Source organism: Atractosteus spatula, chromosome 14 (genome assembly GCF_055471065.1).
Source record: "Atractosteus spatula isolate fAtrSpa1 chromosome 14, fAtrSpa1.hap1, whole genome shotgun sequence".
Lineage (NCBI taxonomy): Eukaryota > Metazoa > Chordata > Actinopteri > Semionotiformes > Lepisosteidae > Atractosteus > Atractosteus spatula.
The window spans coordinates 2,761,234-2,787,023 of NC_142719.1; the positions used below are offsets into that span (position 1 = coordinate 2,761,234).

The window sequence follows — 25,790 nt, forward strand, 5'->3', positions numbered from 1 at the left end:
ATGTGTCTGGTTGCTAATCCACCCCCCTCTCTCGTTTGTCATCCAGTAATGCCTGGTTTATACAAGTGGTGGCCGTATTCTCGTGCATTTACAGCACAGCATCTGCTGATCCTTCAATCACTTCTAGTACTGTCACTAGTGTCACACTAAATTGCCTGCAACCACACAACTTTATTCTTATCGTTATTAGTATTGGTAGCTGTAAGAATGCACTAAAGCGGAGTGTCAATGGGGCTCCTTTTGATTTCATTCAAAACTTTTTATACGACAACTTTAAACCATATTTGGTGTTGGACACTGTGAACAGCCAAAGAGCACAGCAACTGATATGCAGATATGCAGATATTCACACATTTTGAACCCCGTGCTAGTCACGGCATCGATCTTATCCGCGTTGAGTGTTTCGGAGGTCCCGGTAACCGCGTCCAAATCACACGCACGGTCTGCGTCAGGTTGCCCAACCTCTAGGAGCTCAAAAATGGGATGGAGCTGCGCCAGACGGCCACACCTTCCACTGCTGAGTTCCGCAGAAAGTCAACAGCCGAGCCGGGAATATAGTTACAGTATGGGGCAGGAGCTCTCCTCGGTCTGTCGTGTTGGGTTTGATCAACAACGTCTTCCAGCGCGTTTCTGATCTGTTCAACCTGCGTGGTAAGTACCACGTCTTTGGTCATTTGATCCGTAAAATTAGGTATCGAATACTTTATTTTGATCAAGTTTAATCTCTGGTAAGCGGCCAGTAGAAACCCCGTGTATCACAGATAAAAGGAAAGTAGATATGTGACGATTTCTCACGTTTATGGCACATAGATTGAGTTAGATGTGTAATAATGATTCTATTATTATGCTGCTACTAATTGTGACGATTGGCAATAAATAACGCCGTTTATTAGCATGCTAGAGAGTAAAATTCTCCGAAAAACATTATTCATGGGTTTGAGCGTCTGTCACTTACATGTAGTTATTTACAGTAAATATTGTACCATGCTTTGAATTCTTAAGATGCTGTCTTAGAAAAAACATTTTTTTCCTTGCTAGCTTGTCTACATTTCTATTTTTTTTATATTAATAAAAATAAGAAAATTCATAAAGGTCGACTCGAATTTTTGTTTGCTTTTTATTCTCCCGCTGAATGGCTTGGAGACATAGAACACAGAATCGATTCAAACTGTCCAACTTGACCGCAATCGTTCGGGTCAAACCGGTGTTTTGAACAAGCTGTCCTTTCAAGTTTACGCCGCTCGCATTTTATAGCGCCGCACTCTCGTACGCTTCTTCATCAGCGCGTAGGAGACGACTGCACACCGAAAAGGGATTCAAGTCATTAGAAATGACTTGACGGCTCCGTGCTGGTGGAAGAACTGTAAACATCTGAAGACAACCTGAACAGTTATCCGTCTTTTGATCCAGTGTTACGTTCTGCAGTGTAATAACTAATAAACCTTTGCTCTGAAAAATATATTCATCCCAATTGCTACGTTTGGGGAAAAATAATTAAATATTTTTTGTACTTGTGTTCAGTATACAGATGAACTCCTGAACTGTTCAGCACATAACCCCGAAGTAGTTTATTATTTTATGTTTCTCATCTCCAGAGTTCTCTTCCCCCACGACTCCCAAGTCCAGCAGAAGAGTGGGAACAATCGAGCCGCCGTCCAGCTGGTTTCCCTCATCTCTCCCGCTGTCTCATGCTCTTCCTCCCTCCTGTCCCACAGGCCTCGAGACTGGACAGACCCGGCAGCCGAGATGAACTGGGCATTTCTCCAGGGCCTGCTGAGCGGGGTCAACAAGTACTCCACGGCCTTCGGCCGCATCTGGCTGTCGGTGGTCTTCATCTTCCGGGTGCTGGTGTTCGTGGTGGCGGCCGAGAAGGTGTGGGGCGACGAGCAGAAGGACTTCGCCTGCAACACGGCCCAGCCAGGCTGCCACAACGTCTGCTATGACCACTTCTTCCCCATCTCGCACGTGCGCCTGTGGGCCCTGCAGCTCATCTTCGTGACCGTGCCCTCGCTGCTCGTGGTCCTGCACGTGGCGTACCGCGAGGAGCGGGAGAGGAAGTACCGCCTCAAGCACGGGCCCGACTGCCGCCTGTACATCGACACGGGCAAGAAGCGGGGCGGGCTGTGGTGGACCTACTTCCTCAGCCTGATCTTCAAGGCCCTGGTGGACGTCGTCTTCGTCTACCTGCTGTACTACCTCTACGAGGCCAGCTACTTCCCCGCGCTGGTCAAGTGCAGTGAGGACCCCTGCCCCAACATGGTGGACTGCTTCATCTCCCGCCCCACCGAGAAGCGCATCTTCACCATCTTCATGGTGGTCACCAGCCTCGCCTGCGTCCTGCTCACCCTCTGCGAGATCGTCTACCTGCTGGTCAAGCGCTGCAGGGAGTGCTGCACCTCCATCAGGCACGGCCGGCAGCTGGCCATGGCCACCTCTCTGGTCAACGGCAAGGACAGAACCACCATGCTGGAGGTCAACACGCTGAAGGGACACTGAGAGCTCCAGGGACTCCTCTGGTGCCACCCTGTTCCCCCTGCCCAGGCGCCAAGTGCAGGAATGGACATTGCTGGACATCATGAGATATTCTGCTTCAGATGTAGTGTCCTGCACAGAGTTCTGAGGCTTATTGTCCTTCCTATGCTGCCACAGTCACAAGGCCACACTGCGCGGTGTAAATTCAGCAGGGGGAAAGAGAGGTTGGTCAGTGCCTGTTTAGTTCTCCTTTCTGATCAGACGTACTCTTTATTGTTTCTGATAGATACTGAAGCCTGCAACATGAGAATGAGTGAAGTAGGAGGGAAATCATTACTGAACTGGCCTGTGAAGTTTATTGTGTACGGTGTGTTTTACCGAAAAATGCAAAAAAAGTCCAGAGAGCTCACCTTGTTGTGTATATATAAAGAATGACATTTCTTTGTTTAGAAGCTGCCCCTTGGACATTGGAATGTTGAATGTTGCTCAGTTTAATTTGGTGTTCCATCTGCTGAACAATTTAGCTAGTGCCCTTTTTACAGTTTCTGAATGCTGAATTCTGCTGTTTGGGCAGAATGCGGTACTCATGTGGTAGCTGGCCTTTGTTTCAAGAAAAAAATATAATTTCTGAGAAATTTACTCGAAACCGTTCACTGCCTTTTGTAAAACATCTTGGTCCTTCTTGTGCAGTCCTCTCCTCTGTTCTTCTGCACACCTATATTAAATGCACATACCACCTCTCATCTCCCAAGGGAGTAAAACATTATAAGGGCTTTGTTTTAATAAGCCGTCGCTGGGCTTTGTGCCATCCACTGACACTGGCCACAGTGCTGGTGCCCTGTGCATTATAACAGTTAAGTGAATACAATAAATGAACTTCAATTCGTTGGGACAAAAGATTGAATATTCAGCACAGTTTTATAGGGGATATCTACTACATCCTATAATTTATTTAAAAAAAACATTGTTTCACATATAGGGGGTAATGCTTTTGTCTGCAATTGCATTCTCAGTATTTGGTATCAGAGGTTGCTACATGACATTGGAACATATTCTATCTACATTCCTGTATTAAATTATATACGTTAATAGACCATCTCCCTACACTATAAGCTTTTTTTATGGATATTTTACTGATATTATAACATTAAACTCTTTACTTTCTTGTTGAAGGCTCTGTTTTGCTCTTTAAGCTATCTAAGTCAACAGAAGAAGACAGGAAGACTGGAGAGAAGAAAACCTGTGTATTTTGAAACAGCCTTATTGTGCTGAACCTGAACCTGACACTGATTTTTGTTGTCACAGCCCCCGCATGAAAGAAATTAGATGATGTTTTCTTAAGTGAAGTGTTGTATGCTTCCTGTTTTAAACAATTCTCTCAGCACAATGCTAAATGTACAATCCTGGAGGACACTCATGCCCTGTTATCTACTATTTGATCCCAGGACCTCGCCCAGCCAGATAAGGTTACAAAAAAGTTTCAGCTATTTAATACCCACAGACAGATTGGCTCCAAATCAGCAACTAATCTGTATCTATGTTCCCATAACATATGGCAATGCCTACAATTAATCACTTCACCAATCACATCAATTCTGTGTAATAAGCATTAAAGGTATATGACTTCAAAAGCAGTAAATAACTCCAAACAGATCTGCAATTTGAAAAAGCAATCTTCGAAAGTTCAATTCTAAATACATATTATGTAGGAAAGAGAAAGGAACACCCGTGTTTACTGCCAGAATTCAGATGATCTGGTATCTTGGGGTTTTGGCCAAATACAGTATAGAGCCCCATGAGACCTTTTCACTTTGGTGGCTGTGATGTGCAGGAGTCAGGACGCTGTCTTTCTCCAAACCTGTCTTGTGCATCTCAAAAGATGAGGGTATCTGTTGAGAATTTACATAAAAACAATTGGTTTTCGAGTTGATTCACTTTGCTGCTGCCATCTGCAGTTGTAAGCAGGTATGCAGTGGCGTGTTTTGCTTGTCAGGCCAGAGGGTGTGCTCGTCCCGTTTATCTGTTGAGACTTGCAGTTTCCTCTGCACTGCTGACTCAGGCACAGAGGAAACCTCCCTCTTCTTGCCCAGGGCGTCTGTGTTCAGGTGCTGTATCTTTCCTGCTGCTCCCTGGATTACAAAGGTGAGTCTTGCCTTATCTGGACATGAGGTGCACCTGCCCCGTAGAACCTGAATAGCTTTAAAAACCCAGCCCTTTGAGGTCCTGGGGGTACTGGAAGTATTAGAAAACAGGATAGGTGTTCCATGTTTCATTGCTGAGTTTGCTGCTTTATGCTGTAACTGTGCCCATTGTGGTAAGTGATGCTACTGTACAAACACCACCTTCCTTCACTTAAAACACTTGATTAATATAAAGTAAATATTTGTCTTTCACATCCAGTACTGATCAAGAATAATTTCCCATTAGATTGCACTGTGAAAATAAACCTTTTTTTCTCAATGTGTGTCAGTGCCTCTCAGAAAAATTCAGAACCAGTAAAATCTTGCTTTTCCACTGTAGGCAATCTACCCAGTCAATCAGAAATAAATCGGATGGATTTTTTTATCTGTAGATCATACTATCTTTATGTCTTCTTGTTTCCTGCTGTACTGTGCTGGGAAATGGCATACAGGACAAAAACATTATACTGAAACTTACTTCCCTCAAAGGAAATTTACTAATTGCCCTGACAGAGTCAGAAAAGACCCAGAGGCTCCAGGAGAACATCAGCAACACAGAAGAAGATGATCCCCACAATTCCTTCGGATGTGCGAGATTTTCCAAGAACAGAAAACAAGATGTAAACTGATTACCTGTAACTCCTGTGTGTTTGTTTTTGAAGATATCACTCTTCAGAGAGTCCAGAAAGCCCAGCGGAGGTCTTCAAATTGAACAGTGAAACACAAACCGGAGGACATAGGTGGAAACGACTGTATGTGGAAGCTTAAATGGGAGGCAGTTTTTTAAGTGCTGTAGGAGTATGGAACAAACCACCTAGCCACGCTGTGGAAGCCGATACTTTTGTAAGCCAATAAATAGGTGAATAACATCCAAGGAATGTAATAACCACTAACTACAAAAAGGGCTAGTTGTTCTAACATACTCCATTTTCAAAACCGAATCGGGCGTGGGAAGGCGCTGTGGTGCATCGGCTCTCATTGCCGCCTTGCAGAGCTGGAGCAGGGGTTCCGGTTCTTGGGGTGCTGTCTGGGTGGAGTTTGCATGTTCTCCCCGTGTTCGCGAGGGTGTTCTTCGGGCGCTCCGGTTTCCTCCCACTGTACAAAGACGTGCTGGTGGGTTACTTGGCTTCTGGGAAAAGTGGCCCTGGTGTGAGTCTGGCGTCCCGTCCCGGGTATCCTGCCTTGGGCACGTTGTTTCCAGGATTGGCTCCGGTTCCCCTGCTGCCCTGTGTTCCATAAAGTGATTAGAAAATGAATGGATGGGCGATCAGATGTGAGCGGTGAGGCAGCAGTGAAAACCTCCACACCATGCTGCTGCCCTAGAGATGATATATGAGGTTATTTGACCTTAAACATGTTTAATACGCATTGCATCCTTTTTTGCCCCAGTTGGAAACTGCCCCTGACCTCAGCAGCCCTACAGTCTATGCATCAGTCAAGACATGTCAGCAGGCAGGAACATTAGGTTTATTAGTACAGAGGTTGGAGCAGGAATCTGCATCTCAACACAGTGCCAGAGGAAAATCATCTCATTTGTGAATATAGGCCATATTCTGTTCTGCATTTTTCTCTGAAACAATTATAGTCGGGTGGGTATGCATCCCCTTACTATTCTCAAATTACTCACAATATTTCTCTCATGTACATAGATTAAAAAGAATCTATGTATTCTGGGTCATCTCCTCTTCCCCTGGTACAGAAAATGGATGGATTTTTGCCTTTATAGGCGTGCTGCCCTGCCAATATCACAAATGAATCAGATGGGAATACAGATTTAAACTTATAATATATATGGATTACAGATTTATCTGTAGATTCATATGATACTTTTATCATGTTCACAGCACACCCATTTTATTTTGCATTGGTTTCCTAAAGGTTGTATCTGACTGATGAAATTATTTTTCCCATTATATCATGCCTTTGGACTGTGTCTTACAGCAGTTACTGTCACTGCTATTTTACCCAGATATTTCACAGTTAACTGATGTTACCAGGGAAACTGAAAACATCTAAATGTACAGCAGGACAGAGGTGAGCAGAGTCATGAAACACCCAAGGATGCAAGCAGCAAACCCCTGGAGAACACAGCGATAACCTGGACTTGTCGTCATGCACAGGACTTTTCATCTCCAGGGAGGGAAGGGTAACAGGGAGCAGTAACTGAGATACTCCTCATTAGCAAACAGGTTGCATTGAATTGACCACTATCAAGCTCAAAAGTATCAGTGAGCCACTGGACTCCGTCACCAGCATATCTGGAGCTGGTGATAATGCTGACTGTTAAGGAGAAGGCTTAGAGGAATAAGGGGGTGTGATGTGTACAGTCTGGGCATTGCTAATTGGATTCTTCGACAGTGAGAAGACAAGACTTTAGATTAGCAAGCCTAACACTCCCGCCCTGCTGTACTGAATGGTACAATTTTGCTGCCTCACCAGGTAAATAAAGGAAGGGCGCAGGGGAAGGTCTCCTAATCTCACAATTCCCACACACAAGGACCTCCATCTGTCGCTGAAACTGGCAATAAGGGGCAGATTACATAATCAACAAACAAACCAGTGCAACAGCATGTGGGCTCGGACCGTGCGCGGCGCTGGAGGGGCAAGACTCCAGTCGCTCCCTGACCATGGTGCAGCAGGCTCAGCAGGCATCTTTCGTGAGCAGCTGCTCGACACCTGCGGGGATGATAATGGAGAACTGGATGAAGCCAAGTGTGATCCCACAGAGCAGACCTGGGACGGGCAGGGAACAAACAGGTCAACACAGCAACTCTGAGCACAGGTGGAAATCCATTAGATCAGCATGAAGAAACCTGTGAAATTTTATGGTAGGATTAAGGCAATTCGGTGGCATCGTGGCACAGTGGTTAGCATTGCTGCATCACAGCGCTGAGACTCTGGGCTTAGGTGCCATCTGCACGCTGCATCACAGCAGGAGCATCCAGACCCCTGGAGTAAACCGTTCCCACGCAAACGTCTGTGAGTGACTGTGAGGGGTCTTCTCAGGGCCAGAATCAGCTTCATCAGACTCAAGGCAGATGTCATTTCTACCTGAACTGACCCATAGCACAGGAAAAATAATTGTCATAAAACCCAACCCATCTCACCTGAATCCAGACATGCTCATTCTTATCGAAGGAGTGGAGATATCTTCTCCATGGAGGACTTGATCAACTTATCTACAGTTCAAATTGATACGTCAAAGCTAATGTTAAAGACACAGAGTGAAATATTTGTTTTTATTCAAAACAAAACAAGTTAAATACTGACATGGGTCCTTTTGCATACTCTATCTGGTCCCATCTAGCCTTAGTTTCACAAATAATTTGATGATGTGGTAGAGACTGGCTCTAGGAACTTTAGACATCTTGGATCCCATAGAGAAACTTCATTCTGTGGGACACAGAGAAGAATCAGAACCAAAGTACCAGAAGACCGGACGTCTTGATGTGAAGGATTTAAATGCTCCCCTCTCTTTGTAACAGGCTCATGACGTGCCCAGTTATGTACCCACTGGTCCTGCAACTAGCAAACCTGCACACTGAGTCCATTTGTCCATGGATGAGGAACAGCAGTGAAATTCTTGACGTCTGATGTGAGGGCTTTTTTAAATATGTCATGGGAAGTGTGTATACTGTGAAAAGTAGGATATACAATAATGCATGTTTACGAGGGATGTTTATTGGTATACTAGCTGTGATTTAGTGCTGTAAAAACTGGTTACATCCACAGAAAGCCATGGCAAAAATAAAACAAAGCATGCCATCACTAAACAGAAAAGTTCAAATGAAAAAGAACCGCACGTGCTCCTTGCACATTTGAGTATGCCTTGACTGACAGAGAAGACGTTAGGGGTTACAGTGTGGGTTGGGGTTAGCACTCTTCGGATGTACTGACACAAAACACTCAAGTACAGGTCGCTGATGTCTGTGTTAAGAGAGCAGCCCACGGAATGGCAGTTAGGGAGAGACGTTTCTGAAAAATTTCCAAGATAGAAAACAGAACAATTAAGCTGCTATAGGGCACATAGTTGATTTGAAAAGCACTCACAGGATTGCACCACCTCATGCCTGCAGGCCGTGTAGTCCTGATCATAAGGACAACAATAACAGAATTCCATCCTGCTCAGCGAGTTGAGACAGAACGTGGAACTCGTTGCTCCTCTTCCCCTGCCTTGCTTCACAGCCCCCACCCCTTCCCCCCTTGAGCAGATAAAGGAGGCACACAGTTCAGGTATTTCAGGTTCATACAGTACCTTCACTATCATCCCCCAGCTCCAGCCTGCAGCCTGACCTGCAGCCTGTGATGTGGACACACATCACTAAAACCTTTGCTTTTCATTGCTATTCGCAGGGAGTCATTTGCATTAAAGGCTTTAGGCCTACAGTCCTGCTGAAAATGGGAATCCGGCTCCTGAAGTCTGCAAGGAGATCCTCGCAATGGAATTCATCAGGGCAGGGATCTGGGGAAGAGCTTTTGCGTGCATGGCAGGGTGATGAGGCTGGGGGTTGGAAAAGAACAACCAAAGAAAAGAAGGAATGTGCAGACAGGGCCTTGTGTATCAGCCTGCAGTAACAAACCCTGGTACAGATTCTCACCCACTGCCCCTGTGTTGAGAAGTAAGACCATGTTATCTGTACAGCAGGGACACTGGCCTGGTTTTCCCTTGGCTTCTCACACATGTGCACAAAGTGGCATGCAGAGCCGCTGTTGTCTGCATGCCTAACGAGCAGCCATCTGCTGTTGTGTTTTTTTGTGTGGGATTTTTTTCAATCTGAATTGATTGACACTTTGGAGTGTCAAGCCTGTCAGTCTGATTTGCAAAGACAATGCTTCTCCCAGGGAGCTGAGCGTTGTGCTGTTCTTATCTGCCAGTTCGTGGTTGGCTGTTTACTGAACTGCTGTATTCAGGCAATGTGGTACCAGGAAACTGACTAAAAACATGAGAATCATAATTATATCCTCCTGTTTAATTGGGGTCGGCCGTTTTAGAGCCTTTTAAAGCCTGATGTTTGTGACATTTTGCTGACCAGTACTGAATAGATGAATGGCCACAGTTATTTGTACTTTATACTCTAATACAGCTTAAAAATATCAGAATCAGGGAGTCTGAAGATCAGCAGTACATAATCTAAGTTCTTTCAATTTATTTCGTTTTTAAAAAGATGTAAAACTTTTCACATGAGTGGGCAAGGTTTTTCTGCAGGTGACACTTGCAGCCACATGTTGTTACCTTTCCTGGACAGAGGCCCTCTGTCACCAGTACCAGGGAAGGGACATGCAGCGAATGGGAACCGACTGCAGTACTGGCCTGTTTCAGACACTGCCCCGTGGTGGTCGGCTCTCACACCCCCTCCATGGCAGGGCATGGACAAAGCATGCAGTTCCTCCAGCGGGGGTCATGTTCCCCTCGCCATGGCAGAGGCCTGCTGGGCCCACAGATTGACTGCACTGTCCAGCTGGCCTCTGCCATCCCCTGTCCACAGGACAGCACGGCAGCTCCCCATTATCCCAGCAGCGGGTGTGACTCTTAACCGATCCGGTGGTGGCCACCTGAGTCTGACCCCCTTGCCTGCGCCTCCCTCGATCGGGTCAGCTCTCCACTCTCTTCTGCAGGGGGTGCTCTCTACTGTAGCATCCACCACGGACTCCCCAGGTTTTCCTTTGGGGAACGGTTTGTCCTTAGAGGCCTGTTACATGGCGGAACGCTTCAGGTGAAAATGAATTGCCATCTGCGCTTCAGTCTCTAGCTACGCTGTTTGGTAGCTTGGAGGCCCATTTTCTTTGGTGCAGGTTCAGACTGATACTGTGGGGTAGTCTGTCTGTGGCCCGCAGGGGCAGACAGAGGCACGTGGATGACAGTGTGCATTCACTGTTTATAAACACGGAGCTTAGAACAAGGGAACATCTGCAAACGCGCAGGGTGCCCAGACGAGCATAGGCAGGCAGCTCACTGTGCATTCCTGTCTGGCGGTCTCAGTCTCCAGGCTGAGAGGCAGGAGGCAGCGAAGAAACAGGCCTTCATTGGCAACCCTGATCAGGAAAAACAGTTTGTTCCCATCCTTCGTGCCCAGGAAAACAGAGCAGGAGAGCACTGGCAAGCTGTCTTCCTTTAGCGTGGGGCGAATTCTAAAGGATATTTTTTTTTAAACAGGTACACCGTTACCCGAGGAAGCATACTGTGACATGCAAAATATACATACCGTAAAATTACAGTAAAACATGGTGAAGTGTATGGTATAGCAAGATATAAACCACAGGAAAAATGGTCAAACTAATTTTGAGACCCGAAATGAATCAGTGATCTAAGCATGGTAGAGCTTTCGGCAGCCAGGAAAACTGGACATGTGCCATGCAGGGTACCGTGGTAAATGTCCAGAAGATACACAGTGTTCCGTTATTGTAAGACACACCAGTTACCAATCAAATACCATGATAAAGCAGGGGCCCCAGTTCTATAGCCCAGCAACAAATGCCACTGCTGTAGAGTCTGTGCGAGTGCTGTCTGCTCAACGAAATAGTTCCACATACAGCACATGCCGACATACAGGGGCCTGTCGTGAAGAGACAACATTTCTTCCCTATGTTCTTTTCTTGCTGTAGTGTGCGTACTAAGCTTTGAAACCGTTGGGAACGTCTTCATTCCTAAAGAACCGATCACACAACACACAGCAGGGTGAAAACCAATGGGTTCGGGCTGAGTAAGAAAGGAAGAGAAGACGGAACGTTTGCACAATGATCTCAGTTACCGGTAACTTAACTCTCCTGCCTGAGCCAAACCTGCGAGGTGGGAGGAATGGAATATCAGCCAGTACTTCATTTAAAAGGCTCACCTAAAAACACACACACACACATGACAGAGTGCTTGGCAATCAAATGTGAAGATTAGCCTCACAAAAGATCTTATTCACTCATGGGTGTGGCAGAAATCTCACCATCAGACACTGGGGCAGGTTTCGGCAGGAAAAGGGGAACACATACTGTAGATACTGTCAAAGGACTGAGACGCATACCAATAAACAAAGCCAAACAGATCCAGGAAAGATAGAACTTTTATGGGGAATTGTGATTTTGTTGCCTAGCTTCCTGCTGAATATTTTCTACTGTTTTTCCTCTTGAATTGCACAGTGGTTTCATATGTCAGTTTTCAAGTGCTTCATACTAATACATCAAGAAGAGATTGTTAAAAACACTGCATGCAGCTAACCAATCTTTGATTGTTTAGCAGAACTCTGTCAGAAGTTTAAACACAGGTAATGAGCATTCAGCCAATACATTTTACTGATGTTATTGAGATTTTCTTATAAGTCAGAAGTATCACCACTTAGTGCCACTGGAATATTTTGCTGGAAATAAATTTTCCCCCTTTTAGTACTCATTCTGCCTGCTCTTCTATAATGGTGTTATAGAGAGTTACAGACATGGAATTATGACTCTGCTATCTCTAGGCTGTACAAAAAAGCTTCTCATAATCATAGCTGTCCGTTTCAGACCAACTGTGTGGTGAAACAATGCTCTCCAGAGCAGTGAAATCTGGTACATTCCCATGGACAGTGACAATGACAGCACGTGATTTTAAACTCTATGTTCAGGTGGGAAGGGGCCCGGTGGATGCCGGTAATGTGAGTGACTTCTGTGCACTGCCATTGTCCAGGAGGAGGAACTCTCTGCGGTCCCTTTGAGAAGCACCCAAACTTTAAAAATCAAATAAAATCAAAGTTTATTTATCAAATGCACAACAATACAGCTGCAGCAGTAGTTGCTGGCAATGAAATGTCTTTTCTGCGAGCTCACAAAAATCACAAGAATCACAAAAATCACCAAAGAGTCTGCCCTTCATACCACAGCTGTCTAAAAAGGACAACTAACTTTACACTCTACACTTTGAATTGAGTTGTGGTGCCAGTGAGGATTGAGCACCACAATGCCAAAGCCGAGTCACAAAACCAAGAGGACCTGGAATGTTGCTACAAAACCATCACCTCACATGAGTAGCCTGAAGTGCAGAGGCTGGGCAGTGCAGTGGCTCAGTGGCTAAGGATCTGTGCCTCTGGCTGGAAGGTTGCCAGTTAATATCCCGTGGCTGGCAGAGGAGTCCTACTCCGTCAGGCCCCTGAGCAAGGCCCTTAACCCCAACTGCTCCAGGGGTGCTGTATAAATGGCTGACCCTGTGCTCTGACCCCCAGCTTCTCTCCCTGTCTTTGTGTCTCATGGAGAGCAAGCTGGGGTATGTGAAAAGACAAATTCCTAATGCAAGAAAGTGTATCTGGCCAACAAAGTGATCCTACCGTGTCTTGTGTGCTCGAGAATTTTCCAGTTTGTCAGCTGCGATTTCTCAGCGCATCACAACTCATCTCACCCAGTTCGTCTCCTTGACAGTGCACCTTCGTGGACAGACTGTTCCCGGAAGAGACCTTTGCCATGACTGGCCTTGTCTGTTCCAAGTTCCCACGTCGAAGAGTCTTCAGACAATGGTAACATCTTCAAGCTCTAAGGTGGTTTAAGGTGAATCAAGTTAGACATTGCTTCTCATTCTTTTCACGATGCGAGGTATGTTTTCAGATAGCGGATTACAGTAGTTTACCTGGATGAGAGTGACAAATTATTTTACCTCTGGAGAACAGCATTATCATCTGAGGAATTATTGGGGCTCACTTTTGGTGCATACCCCCCGTTTCCAAGTGTCCCACTAATTTATGGCTGTTTGTGGTCATTATCACTCTTTGACAAATCGACTTTCAGGCTCCTGGGCACATTCTGTGCAACTCCAGAGGATTTCAGGAACAGGTAGTGGCCGAATACTGCCCCCCAACTCGAGCCCTGTTGCTCCTTGTAGGAAAGGGGGCTTTTGGCCAAAGGAGGGAGTCAGTGTCTGCCTCTCAGGACTGATTCCACGCAGAGTGACCGACTGTCAGAGAGAAAAGGAGTCGAATCACACAGTACAACTACCCAAGGAACTGAAGTCTGCGTTCTGATGAGGGTATCTGCAATGTTTTTTTACTCAGTTTTTTTAAAAAAAAAACAAATGTCACTGCAAAGGCGTATAACATACATGAAGGAATGGAACATCATTTCAGAAGTACAATATCCGTGCTATCAAAAACAGCCGTGGGTACCCTATTCATTTTTTGTGATTTCAACTGGAGCCTCGTGTCTGCTCGTGTGCAACTTTCGGTGATGATTATTTGACATCAATGCCCAAGGAGAACGATCGGTGTGAGAATGTGGATTAATAATAACCACACACCATCCTTTAAGGGTGAGATACGAAACCACATCCCTTGCGTTACCGACACTCAGTTTGATACGGCACTATAATCGACATCCATCTAGGAACAGAAGTCGTTTAAGCACCACCGGAACCACAGCTAACCCGCTTTTGTCCTGTTTACCTGGAGAACATTCGCTCTCTCTCCGTCTCTCGTCTTGCGAGCTGTGGCGTCAAACCACACCCTCTATGAAAAGCAAGACGCGTTCCCTCCAGCTAATAGACCACAGTCAGTCTCTGAAGTATCAGGAACAGTTTTTAAAAGCCAAGGGGGGTAGGAACAGCCCAGGAAGACAAGACAGAAGTGGGAATACTGCGAGAGAACCTGCAACATGGAGGAAACGGGTCTTTGATACAGTAAGTATTAGAATCTTTAATCCGTCCGGCATTTTTAATGAAGAAGAGTTTGTCTCTTAAAACAAAGTGTCTTGTTTGATAACCAAGTTTCAGCTTAAGTCCCTGTTGTTCTTGTTGTTGTTGTTATCGGCGAGATCTGTTGTAAGTCAGCTGCGGAAACCTGTAAAATATGATTGAGTACGAAGTGGTTTACTCAGGTATTTAGTGTACAGGTTTGGTTCTGAGCCAAGTGAAAAGACGCACAGCGTGTTCATAAATAGAAAACATGGGACAAGATTTTAAATGTTTAAAATTGTTACTTGTCCAGTTCGAAGCTGGCTTTCGAATGGGAGAAAAAAACTGGAAAATGTGTTTGAATTATTGTGGTAAATGTCTTCTAGTCTCCTGTCGGACGTCGGTGGATTTCGGTCTTGCCTAAGTGACCAGTGTCTTGCCACGCTTCCCACTTCTCGTGTGCTGTACTCTTCTCCATTGCGATTATGCTAGAAGACTTCGTCCCCTTTTTACACGCTCTCAACTTGCCTTGCACAAACCTGAAGATTGTGTTGAAAAACAAAGTATTAGAAACCTAAAATCCACAGTAAAGAGCACGGTGAAGTAAGAACCTTATTAACGACTTTGTTATGTGTGTTTATTTACTAAGGCAGGTCGTTATCGAAGTTTTAATTTTCGTTTGTGGTATGCAAACATACTTTAGGACGTGAAACAATATTTACTGTATTGCAAATATTACAACATAAATTTGTTTTTCTGTGTGAAAAGTTTGGCATTATCCAGAAAACATTGGCGGATGTCTTGGGGATTTTTAAGGGCTTATTGACAGTTTTAGTAATTTTACTATTTTATGCACAGTAGACAGATACGTCAATTGAGAACGAACTGCCTTTTTCAGGAACGACTTGGAGAAACGCTTAAACACTTCAGCGACTGCAGCCTCAGTTACGTTTTTAATCCAGAGACTATATCAGAATCAAAATAACACCCGCATATCAATTTAAGTTTTGAGTTTGTGCGAACAGAGAATTTCAAATAATTCACTGACTTTCACCTGTGGGGTGTAGTTAAGAGCCCTTGCTTCTCAGTGGGTTCAATCTGCGTAAACTGCGCACAATCCAGGTTGTTCCTCCGGATCAGGAATACAGCAATGAGTTTAGCATTCTTCTCGTGCAGTGTTTGCACTTTGCTGTACATTTCAAATGCTCTCTCCAGAGAGAATAAATCAATAACACGCATTTATAATACGCCCTGATAATAAAATGCACTCCGAATCATGGAGTTCAACGTTATAACTTGTACGATCTCTTACTTGTCAAACTAAAGAACTTCGCAAAAAAACAGTCTAGATCCTGAATGTGCGCCTGTTTGCGTTTTAAGACTAGAATACTTCAAAACTTCATTGCTCACTTTATAGCTTTGAACATGTAAGAACACGTAATGAAAGAGACAGATGAAGGAAGTAATACATTTAGGAAAATCTCGTAATAGCAGAAAGCATTTGAAAGTCTATGCTTCTTCAAGGCATATACAATCTTGGTCAGAATAAGTGTCGGAGATTTGAATTATTCTTCGCTGCGGAACGGAGGGACCCTGATCTCCTACCTGTGGGGATGAAAATATGTGCCCGAAGGAAACTCTCCTGAGTGGGGAAAAAAAGAACATGGATGAACATCAGTCTAAAATCACGACTTGTTTTCTGCAACAATTCACTTGCTACTAAGTGCGTGCCAGTCATTTATCATACTTGGTAGAGCCATGAACTACATTGGACACTGAGCTCCATTGCAGTGAAGTAATCCAAGTGAAGTTTCTCATACGAAATGTGTGTATATACTTTATAATGTTAAGTTGGTGCAGAGAGTACAGTGTACTGCCAGAGACAGCCCCACTCACACTCCTTTACACAAATGAATGCATTAACGTATTATGACAGCATATCTGTTGTCATGCTGACTAAGTGAATTGGAACTTTCTGTGTATTGCATAACCTCAGATACTAAAGTCTTTACTAATCAGTCTGTGATTCTCAGGACTGAAAATCCTAAAGTCTTTTAAATTAATCTTCTTTAAAAGGGATGCAATAAGCTATGTGATATGCTGGTTGTTTCATGTTTTGTGTGAAGAAGCTCCACTGAGCTAACAAGTCGGACGTTGACAGTTGTTATTCAGATTTCAGAAGGACTATATTATAATAAACAAATATCTACTTGTTTTTTTTCTGCAAGAAAAATGTGGCACTGTATATTTCATACAAAAGCATTAATTTCAAGAATCAAAACTGAATTAAGAAGTTCCTCTTCACCTCTTCCAGAATCTTACTTCCAGAAACAAAAAATGCAGTCAGTACTGGAGAAACTGTTGCTTATCATTAGTCCTGATTGAAGGCTTTCAGGTTCCTCTGTTGAAGGATTATTGAAGGAAAAAAAACAGGCATTTAATTGACCTGTATGAACAAAATGGTCAAATTCCATTTGTGCCATTACACAACTGATGATCTTAAAATAATACTCTGGACATCTCAAAATGATGTGCACTGAGAGCACCCAGAACAGTCTGCCACTTGGCTGCTTAATGGAAGGTGTTCTTTATTTCACAGCTTTACTTCCCTAATGACTGTGAACCTCTTTATTTACTTAATTGTTGAGAGTCTTGTAAATAAGATCTGTGATTCTACTATAATCTTATTACATTAGTTAGTGGAAGACCTTAAATTTAAAAAATAAAAGAGACTGAAAGAGTGTGTGCCCAGGTCTGGTTCTCCAGAGTCATGAACAAAAGACATTGTGTTTCCCAGTGCTCAATAAAAGACCAATTCAACCAGAAGGTAAAATAACCTTAAATCTTTGATTGAAGTCGCAGTTGGGTAAACATCTCTATACTTGCCCTAAAGAAAGGGAGGGATTGCAAAGCAAACAAAACCTTTTGAAAGATTTAGGAGTGTCTACGGAAAAACAGAGTGGATTCACAGTGGGGTAGAGTGGGAGGGCACAGTGAATTGTTGAGAGTTTGTTCTCAGGCACACAGAAAAAAAAAAGTACTCCGGTTTGCTAAACACCTGTAGAGAAAATGAAAATGGCTCAACAGTTTGAAAAGAATACAATCTTTTATTAATTAATCTTTTAGCAAGAGGTTTTAGATTATTTCTGGGAAATACATTTTGTCTAGTGCAGTATTTGTTGAGATACAGGTGCTTTTGTCAGCTTTCCAAAGACCCTACCCTTGTCCAGGTGCAGAGTTTCCACCTCTTGTCCTGATCGAGTCAGATCTCGAAGCTCTGCGAGGCTGGGGCTGTTCAGTACGGGGATAGGAGACAATCTAAGGCAAACATCAGTGCGAAAAGCGCTGTTTAAAAGCCAAGAATTATCACTTGAAGGTTTGACCTATTTTGCAAAAGCTTTGCTGGGGAGACTCGCACGATGACTCATTTCAGTCTTTCTTTTTCCTTTTTCAGATACTGACTGAATAGAAACAAAAACGCACTGAAGAAGGGAAGGAGACCCCAGAGCCCCGACTCCTGAGCTACGGTCACTGCCATGGACTGGAAGACCTTCCAGGCACTCCTCAGCGGGGTCAACAAGTACTCCACCGCGTTCGGCCGCATCTGGCTGTCGGTGGTCTTCGTCTTCCGGGTGATGGTGTACGTGGTGGCGGCCGAGAGAGTGTGGGGCGACGAGCAGAAGGACTTCGACTGCAACACACGCCAGCCCGGCTGCGCCAACGTCTGCTACGACCACTTCTTCCCCATCTCCCACATCCGCCTGTGGGCCCTGCAGCTCATCTTCGTCACCTGCCCCTCGCTGATGGTGGTGATGCACGTGGCGTACCGCGAGGAGCGGGAGAGGAAGCACCGCCTGAAGCATGGGGAGGGGTCCAAGCTGTACCCGGACACGGGCAAGAAGCATGGCGGCCTGTGGTGGACCTACCTGATCAGCCTCTTCTTCAAGACGGGCATCGAGATTGCCTTCCTCTACCTGCTGCACCTCATCTACGACAGCTTCGACCTGCCCCGGCTGGTCAAATGCGAGGTCAGCCCCTGCCCCAACCTGGTGGACTGCTTCATCGGCCGCCCCACCGAGAAGAGGGTCTTCACCTACTTCATGGTGGGCGCCTCGGCTTTCTGCATCGTGCTGAACATCTGCGAGATCATCTACCTCATCGCCAAGAGGGTCTTCCGCTTCGCCCACAAGGTCAAGAACCGCAAGAGACACCACTGGCTGCAGAAGAACTCCGGCGACAGGGCTCACGACTGCCAGTGCCACCTCCACGAGCACCTGGACATGAAACCCAAACTCCGAATTCACGAGGAGCTGCAAGCATCTGCGTCCAACCTCTCCACTGCTGCCTAGAACCTCCTCGGCCAAGTCATCTTGAAAGCGCTCGGACTCGCTTGGCTCTCATTTTTCAAAAGATTGCTTTAGAAACAGTTTTTTGTTCCACCAGGACATTCCTATTTCTCTTAGGACAGGTGTTTTGTCTTGGGGTGCTGCTGCTGCTGCCATCGCCAGATATTTTCTCTCCTAAGACAAAACCTGCACAGGTCTAGAGGAAGATGATGGACATTAAATTCTGGGTCGTTTACTATCCCGAGTGGCTCATGGTGCTAAACATGCCCCTCCCTCCCAGCTTCAAATACCTGGAACTTAGGAGGATGGTAGATTTCAGAGGATCATGAGAAACGTGCCACTACCACAGGTTTACGCTGCCGAAGAGTGATTTTTTTTCTGTGCACCAACCACTTACTCAGTCTGAATTTTATTATTAGTATCAGCAAAACAGTTTTTATTCATCTTGTGAAGGATCATGATTCATTTTCTGTCTGATCTGTTGACTGCAAAACATTCACCATCAACAGAATTGCATTGGTCCTGCTTGATTGCATTAATTTTTCTAGAAAAGGGGACATTTCTGGAAAAGAAAGCCACAATATTCCCCATATTTACATAAACAGTTTTAAAAGAGCATGAAAGTACAAAAGCAATTGGACATTGTTTGCTGTTTGAACCTTCCTGGTCATTTTTCTTCCACTACTAGTCTAGAGCTGTTCTCCGAGTTGTCAGCATTTTGCAAATGCACACCTGAGAGAGACTAGTGGTGTTCGTATTGGACACAGAAGACCATTTCTAAAAACAAGTAGTTGAGGAGAAAATAGATTAAGCAAAGGCTGATGCGCCCTGTTTACCACCAAAACACTGATGGATGACTTGCAACTTGGAACAAATGCAGTATCAGTATTTGGTCCATTCCAGTAACAGCGTGGCATACACGATGAAAATAAGCCAAATTTGTGAGCGGTGACCAACTAAGTACTTGAAGACGAGCATAGATGGGGAACTATAGGGCTGAGACAGACTGATGACCTTTCCTTCACTGCCAGAGGAACACAGACAGACCAGGCTGACAGCCTCACCTGCAATGTTTTCGGGGTTCAGCTCTGTGATGGAACACCTGGAGATACCCACTGATATAAGCACAGTTTTCTGACACCACAAATAACTGAATTTGTAAAAAAAAAAAAAGTTTTCCATTTATTTTTATCTGTTGCTATGCTAAACAAGTGTTCTTGCATGTCTGCAAGTCTGGGTGAATGTGCATTAGGAGGAGTGTTAAGGAATGGGTCTGTGAACACATAGAACATCGTGTTGCACTGCTGCAGGGGTCACTCAAGGAGGACAGGTAGACCAGCAGTTGTGAGGAAAGGCTTTGCCTGGTGCTAGGTTCCACTTCAAGCTCCAGGCCCTGCCCACAGTCCTGGTTTCTGTCCTAACAGGATGTCAAGCCAAGATCCCTTTGGATGCGACTCTGTACTAGGAGTTACTCTTATCAAATAGAAATTAAAAACCAGTATCTTCCAAAAGACTAAGCCAGATGACTTGTTCAAGTCTGGGGCATTCTACTCAAGGGTAGGCAGATGGAGGCAGAGAAAGAAATGAGTTTGGAAGACCAGGTAACCTGCTCTTTTCCCTGCTGAGAGCTGGGATTTCAGAACAAGCACAAATCATGTTGACTACATGTTGCTTTTGTTGTATTTATCATTTTTATATATTTTTAGCTTTGCTAGAATTTATTTTTTATAATTTGCTAGTATGTATTTTTCCTTTAATCTTGACACTCCGGGAAGAGTGTTTTCTTCATGTATTTTGATATTCATTTGTGTGATTGTTTTGTCCGCAGTTTCAGTTATCAGAGTGGTGGAGAATTAAGACATTTTTAAATCCTTTTTTAATAAAAATACCATCAAGAATCTTGTATTAAGTTAATAACACACTGATACAGTGCACTTCTAAACCATTTACATTCACTAGCTAATACCACCCCTATAAGCAGAGTTAATGAATGTCTCACACCCTAGCCAGTAATAACCTGCTCATCTGATTCATGATGAATACACAAAACTGGAGGTACTCTTTTTAAAGAAATGATGCATCCATACAGTACCATGCACAACCCATCTCCACGTCTTAATCAACTAAACTGAAAGTGAGTGACTTTTAAACCTACAAATCACCATCTTGAAAAATGCATCAGAGGAATTAAATAGTTTAGGGTTTTCCTGATAAGTGCCGTTAGAATATTACTTGACATTCCTATAGAAACAGCCAGCACCACATTGAGCAAGCATATTACGTCAGCAAAAGTAGCACCTGCCATAAGTGCCAAGATAATGATCTGTCCTGTCTATCCAGTCACCACACCTAATGTCACGCCGTTCCATCTATCCCAGATACTTTACAAGTGGCAGAGGACCGGAATAAAGTTTGAAGCTAGATGTTGTGACACTCTAGATCCAAGGTTAAAGAACTGGATCTAGTAAGTCATACTAGACGCTGGTTCTCAAACCAGTTTTTAAAATCAGATTAAATTATGCTTAATTGGCAGATGGGAACTAGATCTCTGCTCATGAATTGTCCTTTATGACAGATATGGCTTGGGGAAATGGGCATTAAAAAGAAGGGCCTGGCCTAGAGCCTTACCCTCCTACCCAAGAAACCATAAGATCTTGGTTCTGTAGAACAGGGCAGGGCTAAACATACCACCTTCTAGCTTAGTCATGCAACCAAGAATGCACTCCATGCAGAGGTGGGTGTTTTTAGGGCCACTTACACTAGCTACAGGACCACACCTCCCAGGGCAGGGCCAGAAAGCTCCCAAGACTTACCGATCACGGGCAGTGTCCCACTCTTAAATTAAACCTTGCCAGATTTAGTCACTAGCATAATTTTCACCCCCCCCCTCAACTCCCATAAGGAATTTTAAGATATTCAGCAAGGGAGTCTCAAAGGTGGATCCCACTTAACACCACAGCTTAGACTAGGTGAAAGCTACTGGAGTCCACGCAAGTCAGGTACTGTATGAGCCATTCGGGGTTCTACTTGACACAAAACCCCTCCCACACCCACTGCTATAGGCTAGCTTCTCAGGGTATTTGGAAGTCAGGTGGAAGAAAGGGACTTGAACTGCCCCACTAGAAGACCAGACCATAAACAGTAGTTGCTTTAGGTAAGTTCCTTCACAGTGCTCCATCAAGAACACAACTGGCTGGCAAAACACCCACTTCCTACAACTCCAAATTCCAGTACACACTTAGTGCATCTCACCCAAAAAAAAAAAAAAAAAAAAAAAGAACCTGTCCATAGCCAATATTTATTGAATTACACAAGTCACATGATCTCACAGCAAAACCTTCAATACATGGCAAATAAAACTGAACCACATTCATGTCTACAAGGTAACATGTGGCACTGCACTGGAGTGACGAATGCAGCATGCGCTCTTATCTCAAGCTAGCACCTCACTGGTCAGGACTGATTTTACAAAACCACACTATCCAGACCAAGAGTGGGGCACTAGCTGTAGCCTTTCACAAGCACTCCCTTGTAGGAAGGTTTCGCTGGGTTCCACCCCTCTCCGGGAACACTAGCCAGCTCCCCCTGGCAGGTGTGCCCCCCGTACCACTTCCACGGGCTCATCCCCCATCAGGACCTCGGCCGAGCCAGGGACCCGGTCTTCCTCCAGAGCCTCGTCCCACCGCCCCTCCTCCGAGGGCAGGCTGTCCCACGCTGCACCACTCTGCGCGGGTCTTCCTACCTCCCCCGCGGGCTCCGTGGGCTCCACAGCCCACTCCGGCGCCTCCGCCTGCCGGCTGCTGAGGTGCAGGGGGCTGCTGCTGACCGTCCTGGCACCTGGAGGATGGCCAGTAACCCCTGATTGACTCATATGCATCATGACAAAATCAAAAGGCCCAGTTCAAGCGGGTCTAGAACAGCTGCACAAACCAACAATTCCACACATTTGTATGCATGAAAATAAAGAACCATCAAGAGGTCCATCTGCAAATGAGGCTTGTCCCATGCATCATTAACATTCAGGACTTTCACAGGTCAATCTATTGCCACACCATGGGATTTAGTCAGGACAAAGCCTTTTAAAGCCACACTTCATATGCGGACATCGTAAGGACTCAGTTTTCCCCAAAAGCGTAAGCTTCTTTATATAAAGAGAGCCAGCACCCCCACGAGTACTACTTGCCTGTAACAGGCCGTCCTGTGCACCGCGAGTCACAGCAGCCGCACACCTCGTGGTTACCGTGGAGCTCCTCCCACCTGGCGGAACCAGACTTCGGATCAGCGCTTCCACGTCAATGGCTGGCGACAGCTCAGACCCACAGCGCTTTACCACTTACCTTTTGTTCAGCTTGTTGTAGGTGCAGGCTTTGTTCCCCTGGGTAGCCTCCTCATCTGCCACAGCCAGGCTGCAGTGCAGGTAGAGCATGGTTTCCTGCAGCCAAAGCAGGATAGAGGGATTGCAAGAGTAGACTTGCAGAGGACAGAGACGCCCACTAGAGGGAGACCTTGTAACAAGCGCAGCCTGAGAGTTATCAGGCCCTACAACATGACTGAAGCTGCAGACCATTGACACTGGGTGGATTAGCTCCAGAACTGAGAAGTACCAGTTAGCCAGCCAGCTAACCCAGGTGCATGGCATCTCCTTGCATTATGAGACGCTAGAATCAGTGCAGAATACTCGAAAGGATCTTACTCGGAGCCGCTTCTTGTCAAACTGGAAAGCATCCACGACAAACCGGACTTCATTTTTCTTGGAGGGGAAGAACCTGGACTGGCAGGCCTCCGACTTGCTGTCGGACATGCACCTGGAAACCAATTAAAATGCCTCTGAGAAGCCGGCCGAAGCACCGGCTGTGCTGAAGGACCAGCGGTACACTGTTCAATAGGCTCCAGGGGAACAGCTGAGCTCGCCGTCAGCTCCCCCCATACCCCATCACAGCCACCTTCCCAGCACTTACCCGAAGTTGTCAATCACCATGAACCTGGGCTCTGAATACTGGTCAGGGGACATGGTGGCGTAGCAGGAGTGGATGTAGAGCCTCTGTGCCTCGGCGATGGCGTGTGCAGAGGCCTGGAAGTACATGGGCTGGCCCAGGTAGTACACGCTCTTGGGGGACAGCCTGGTCCAGCGGGCTGCGGGCGACACAGGAGGGACACGGTCCACACCCGCAAGCTCCCGGGGGGGCAGAAGTGGCACCTTCCACGCAAACTTACCATTGGTGGTGCTGAGGACAAAGCTGTGCTTGTTTTTCAGGTCCTTGAAATAAGAGCGCTTGGGCCAGACGGGACGATAGCCCACCTTGTACACATGGTGGAATCTGCCAGGACAGTCGAGACCAGTCAAGACCGCAACCTGGAGTGAGTTCACAACCCAACACCATATACCCCGCGTTTATGGTGGTTTCTAGTTACATCGGGTCCTCCATTTTAGAGGGTAAAAAGGAGAACATTAATACACATTTCCAGCAGCTATAATCACCCTACAATTCACAAACTAGTAACCAAATGAAGCTCAGCAGGTGAGCCTAGCCAGTACCTGGATGGGAGACCTCAGGAAGTGGTGTTAGTGGAGGCCAGCAGGGGGCACTCACCCCATGGTCTGTGTGGGTCCTAATGCTCTAGCATAAGGACAGGGATACTACTGTAAAAAAAAAAAGCCTCATCCTTTGGATGAGATGCAAAACCGAGGTCCCGAACCAGTGTGGTCATTACAAATCCCAGGGTGTTTCTCAGAGCTGGGGTAACACCTGTGTCTTAGCCTAACTTCCCACCTAGCCTCCCAATACTCCCCCACAAAAAAGTCTGAACTGGCATCACTCTGCTCTCCTCCCCACTGCAAGCTGGTCCATCATCCAGGTGGGGCTGCACACCAGTAGTGGAGGGGACCCCCCTCCCTTTACCTGCAAGGAGCTTTGAGTTGAGTGTCCAGAAAAGCACTATAAGTGGAAGGAACTTATCCAGTACGACCCGTCTAAAATGGAGTGCGATTAGGAAAGAGTGAAAATGAAAGGAAACGCGACCGTTACACCCCGCTCCAATTCAAGCGGCTTTCACAAGACGCCCCCTACCGGTTAAATCTGCACTGGATGGGTATGGCGAAGGGAATGGAGCGGTGAACCGGCCCCTGAGGCTTGGGAGGGGCGTAGCGGAGAACATTGGAGTACGTCAGTTGTCCATTACGAATCTGTATGCAAAAAAAAAATCTCGCAATAAAAACGCATTGCGTACCCTCTCACCCACCACCCCTCAAAGCCAACCGCGCTCGCCGCCCACCGACCGATCGCGTGCTGCCGCACTCGTGGAGGCCGTAGCTGAAGTGGTAGTACTGGCTGGAGGCTGAGCTGCTCTTGCACCCGGTCCCCAGGGTCAGCTCGGCGGACTGGCACCCCAGGCCGAACAGGCTCCGCCGGACCCGGATGTTGATCTTGCCGTTGCTGCACCACACCGAGACCTGGCGGGGAGGCGGGCGCGGCCGGGCGGCGGCGGGACGGAGCGGCGGGTAGCGGCGGCGGGGGAACAGGACGCGCTGGATGTCCCGAGGCAGAGGCAGGGTGCCCGCCACCGGCTTGAAGCGCTCCTTCACGATGACGGGCGCACGCCAGTGGGTGGAGATCGGCACGTATTTGTAGAGAGGGGACTTGGGGACGGAGATGCTCTTCTTCTTCCTGTCCGTCGAAGCTGGTAGGTGAGCCCCGTGGAAGTCGGTCTGGTCCACATCAAGAGGCCAGTTGTCCTCTTCCGTCTCCCCCACAGCCCCAGCGTTTTTCGAGCCCGCCTTTTCCGCCCTCCCAGCTGAGGTCCGTGCAGATAAAATTAACGCCGAGACCAAAGTGACCGCTACTATAAAAACCCACCGCATTCTAGAGAACTATATGTCAACACTGCGATTTGGTAATCACTCTAAACACTAAACTACTACCTGTAGTTCGAGTCAAGTAACGACTGTTCTTGTTCTGAGCGAGCGCTTTATACCGTTGATAGCCGGTGTCACGACTCTGCAGCTGGTGGCACTTAACCCCCAATTACAGCCTGTTCGAGCAGGTGCAGAATTGGCAATTTACGAAAAGTGCAATGAATCGGTATTGCGGATCGCTTGAAAACTGAATGTCCCTCCTGGACAAATGAGTCTGCCCAGGCTGTGTTATGACTATTAGCAGCTAAAAAAAAAGAGTA

General features: G+C 46.1%; 2 protein-coding genes across 3 annotated transcripts; both read left to right on the top strand.

Annotated features, from left to right (window-relative positions):
• Positions 1-504: 504 nt before the first annotated feature.
• Positions 505-3,638, top strand: LOC148820382 (gap junction beta-4 protein-like). Its single transcript, XM_088932157.1, has 2 exons — positions 505-651; positions 1,716-3,638. Exon 2 carries the CDS (start codon positions 1,747-1,749, stop codon positions 2,494-2,496), a length of 750 nt encoding a protein of 249 aa, XP_088788283.1. The 5' UTR covers positions 505-651; positions 1,716-1,746; the 3' UTR covers positions 2,497-3,638.
• A 10,502-nt stretch (positions 3,639-14,140) lies between these two features.
• Positions 14,141-20,519, top strand: LOC148820383 (gap junction beta-3 protein-like). Of its 2 annotated transcripts, XM_088932159.1 has the most exons (3): positions 14,158-14,277; positions 14,658-14,874; positions 17,726-20,519. In XM_088932159.1, exon 3 carries the CDS (start codon positions 17,808-17,810, stop codon positions 18,618-18,620), a length of 813 nt encoding a protein of 270 aa, XP_088788285.1. In that variant the 5' UTR covers positions 14,158-14,277; positions 14,658-14,874; positions 17,726-17,807; the 3' UTR covers positions 18,621-20,519. The 2 variants fall into 2 exon arrangements, with proteins under 2 accessions (XP_088788284.1, XP_088788285.1); XM_088932158.1 differs by lacking the exon at positions 14,658-14,874 and having other exon boundaries at positions 14,141-14,277.
• The last annotated feature ends 5,271 nt before the right edge of the window (positions 20,520-25,790 follow it).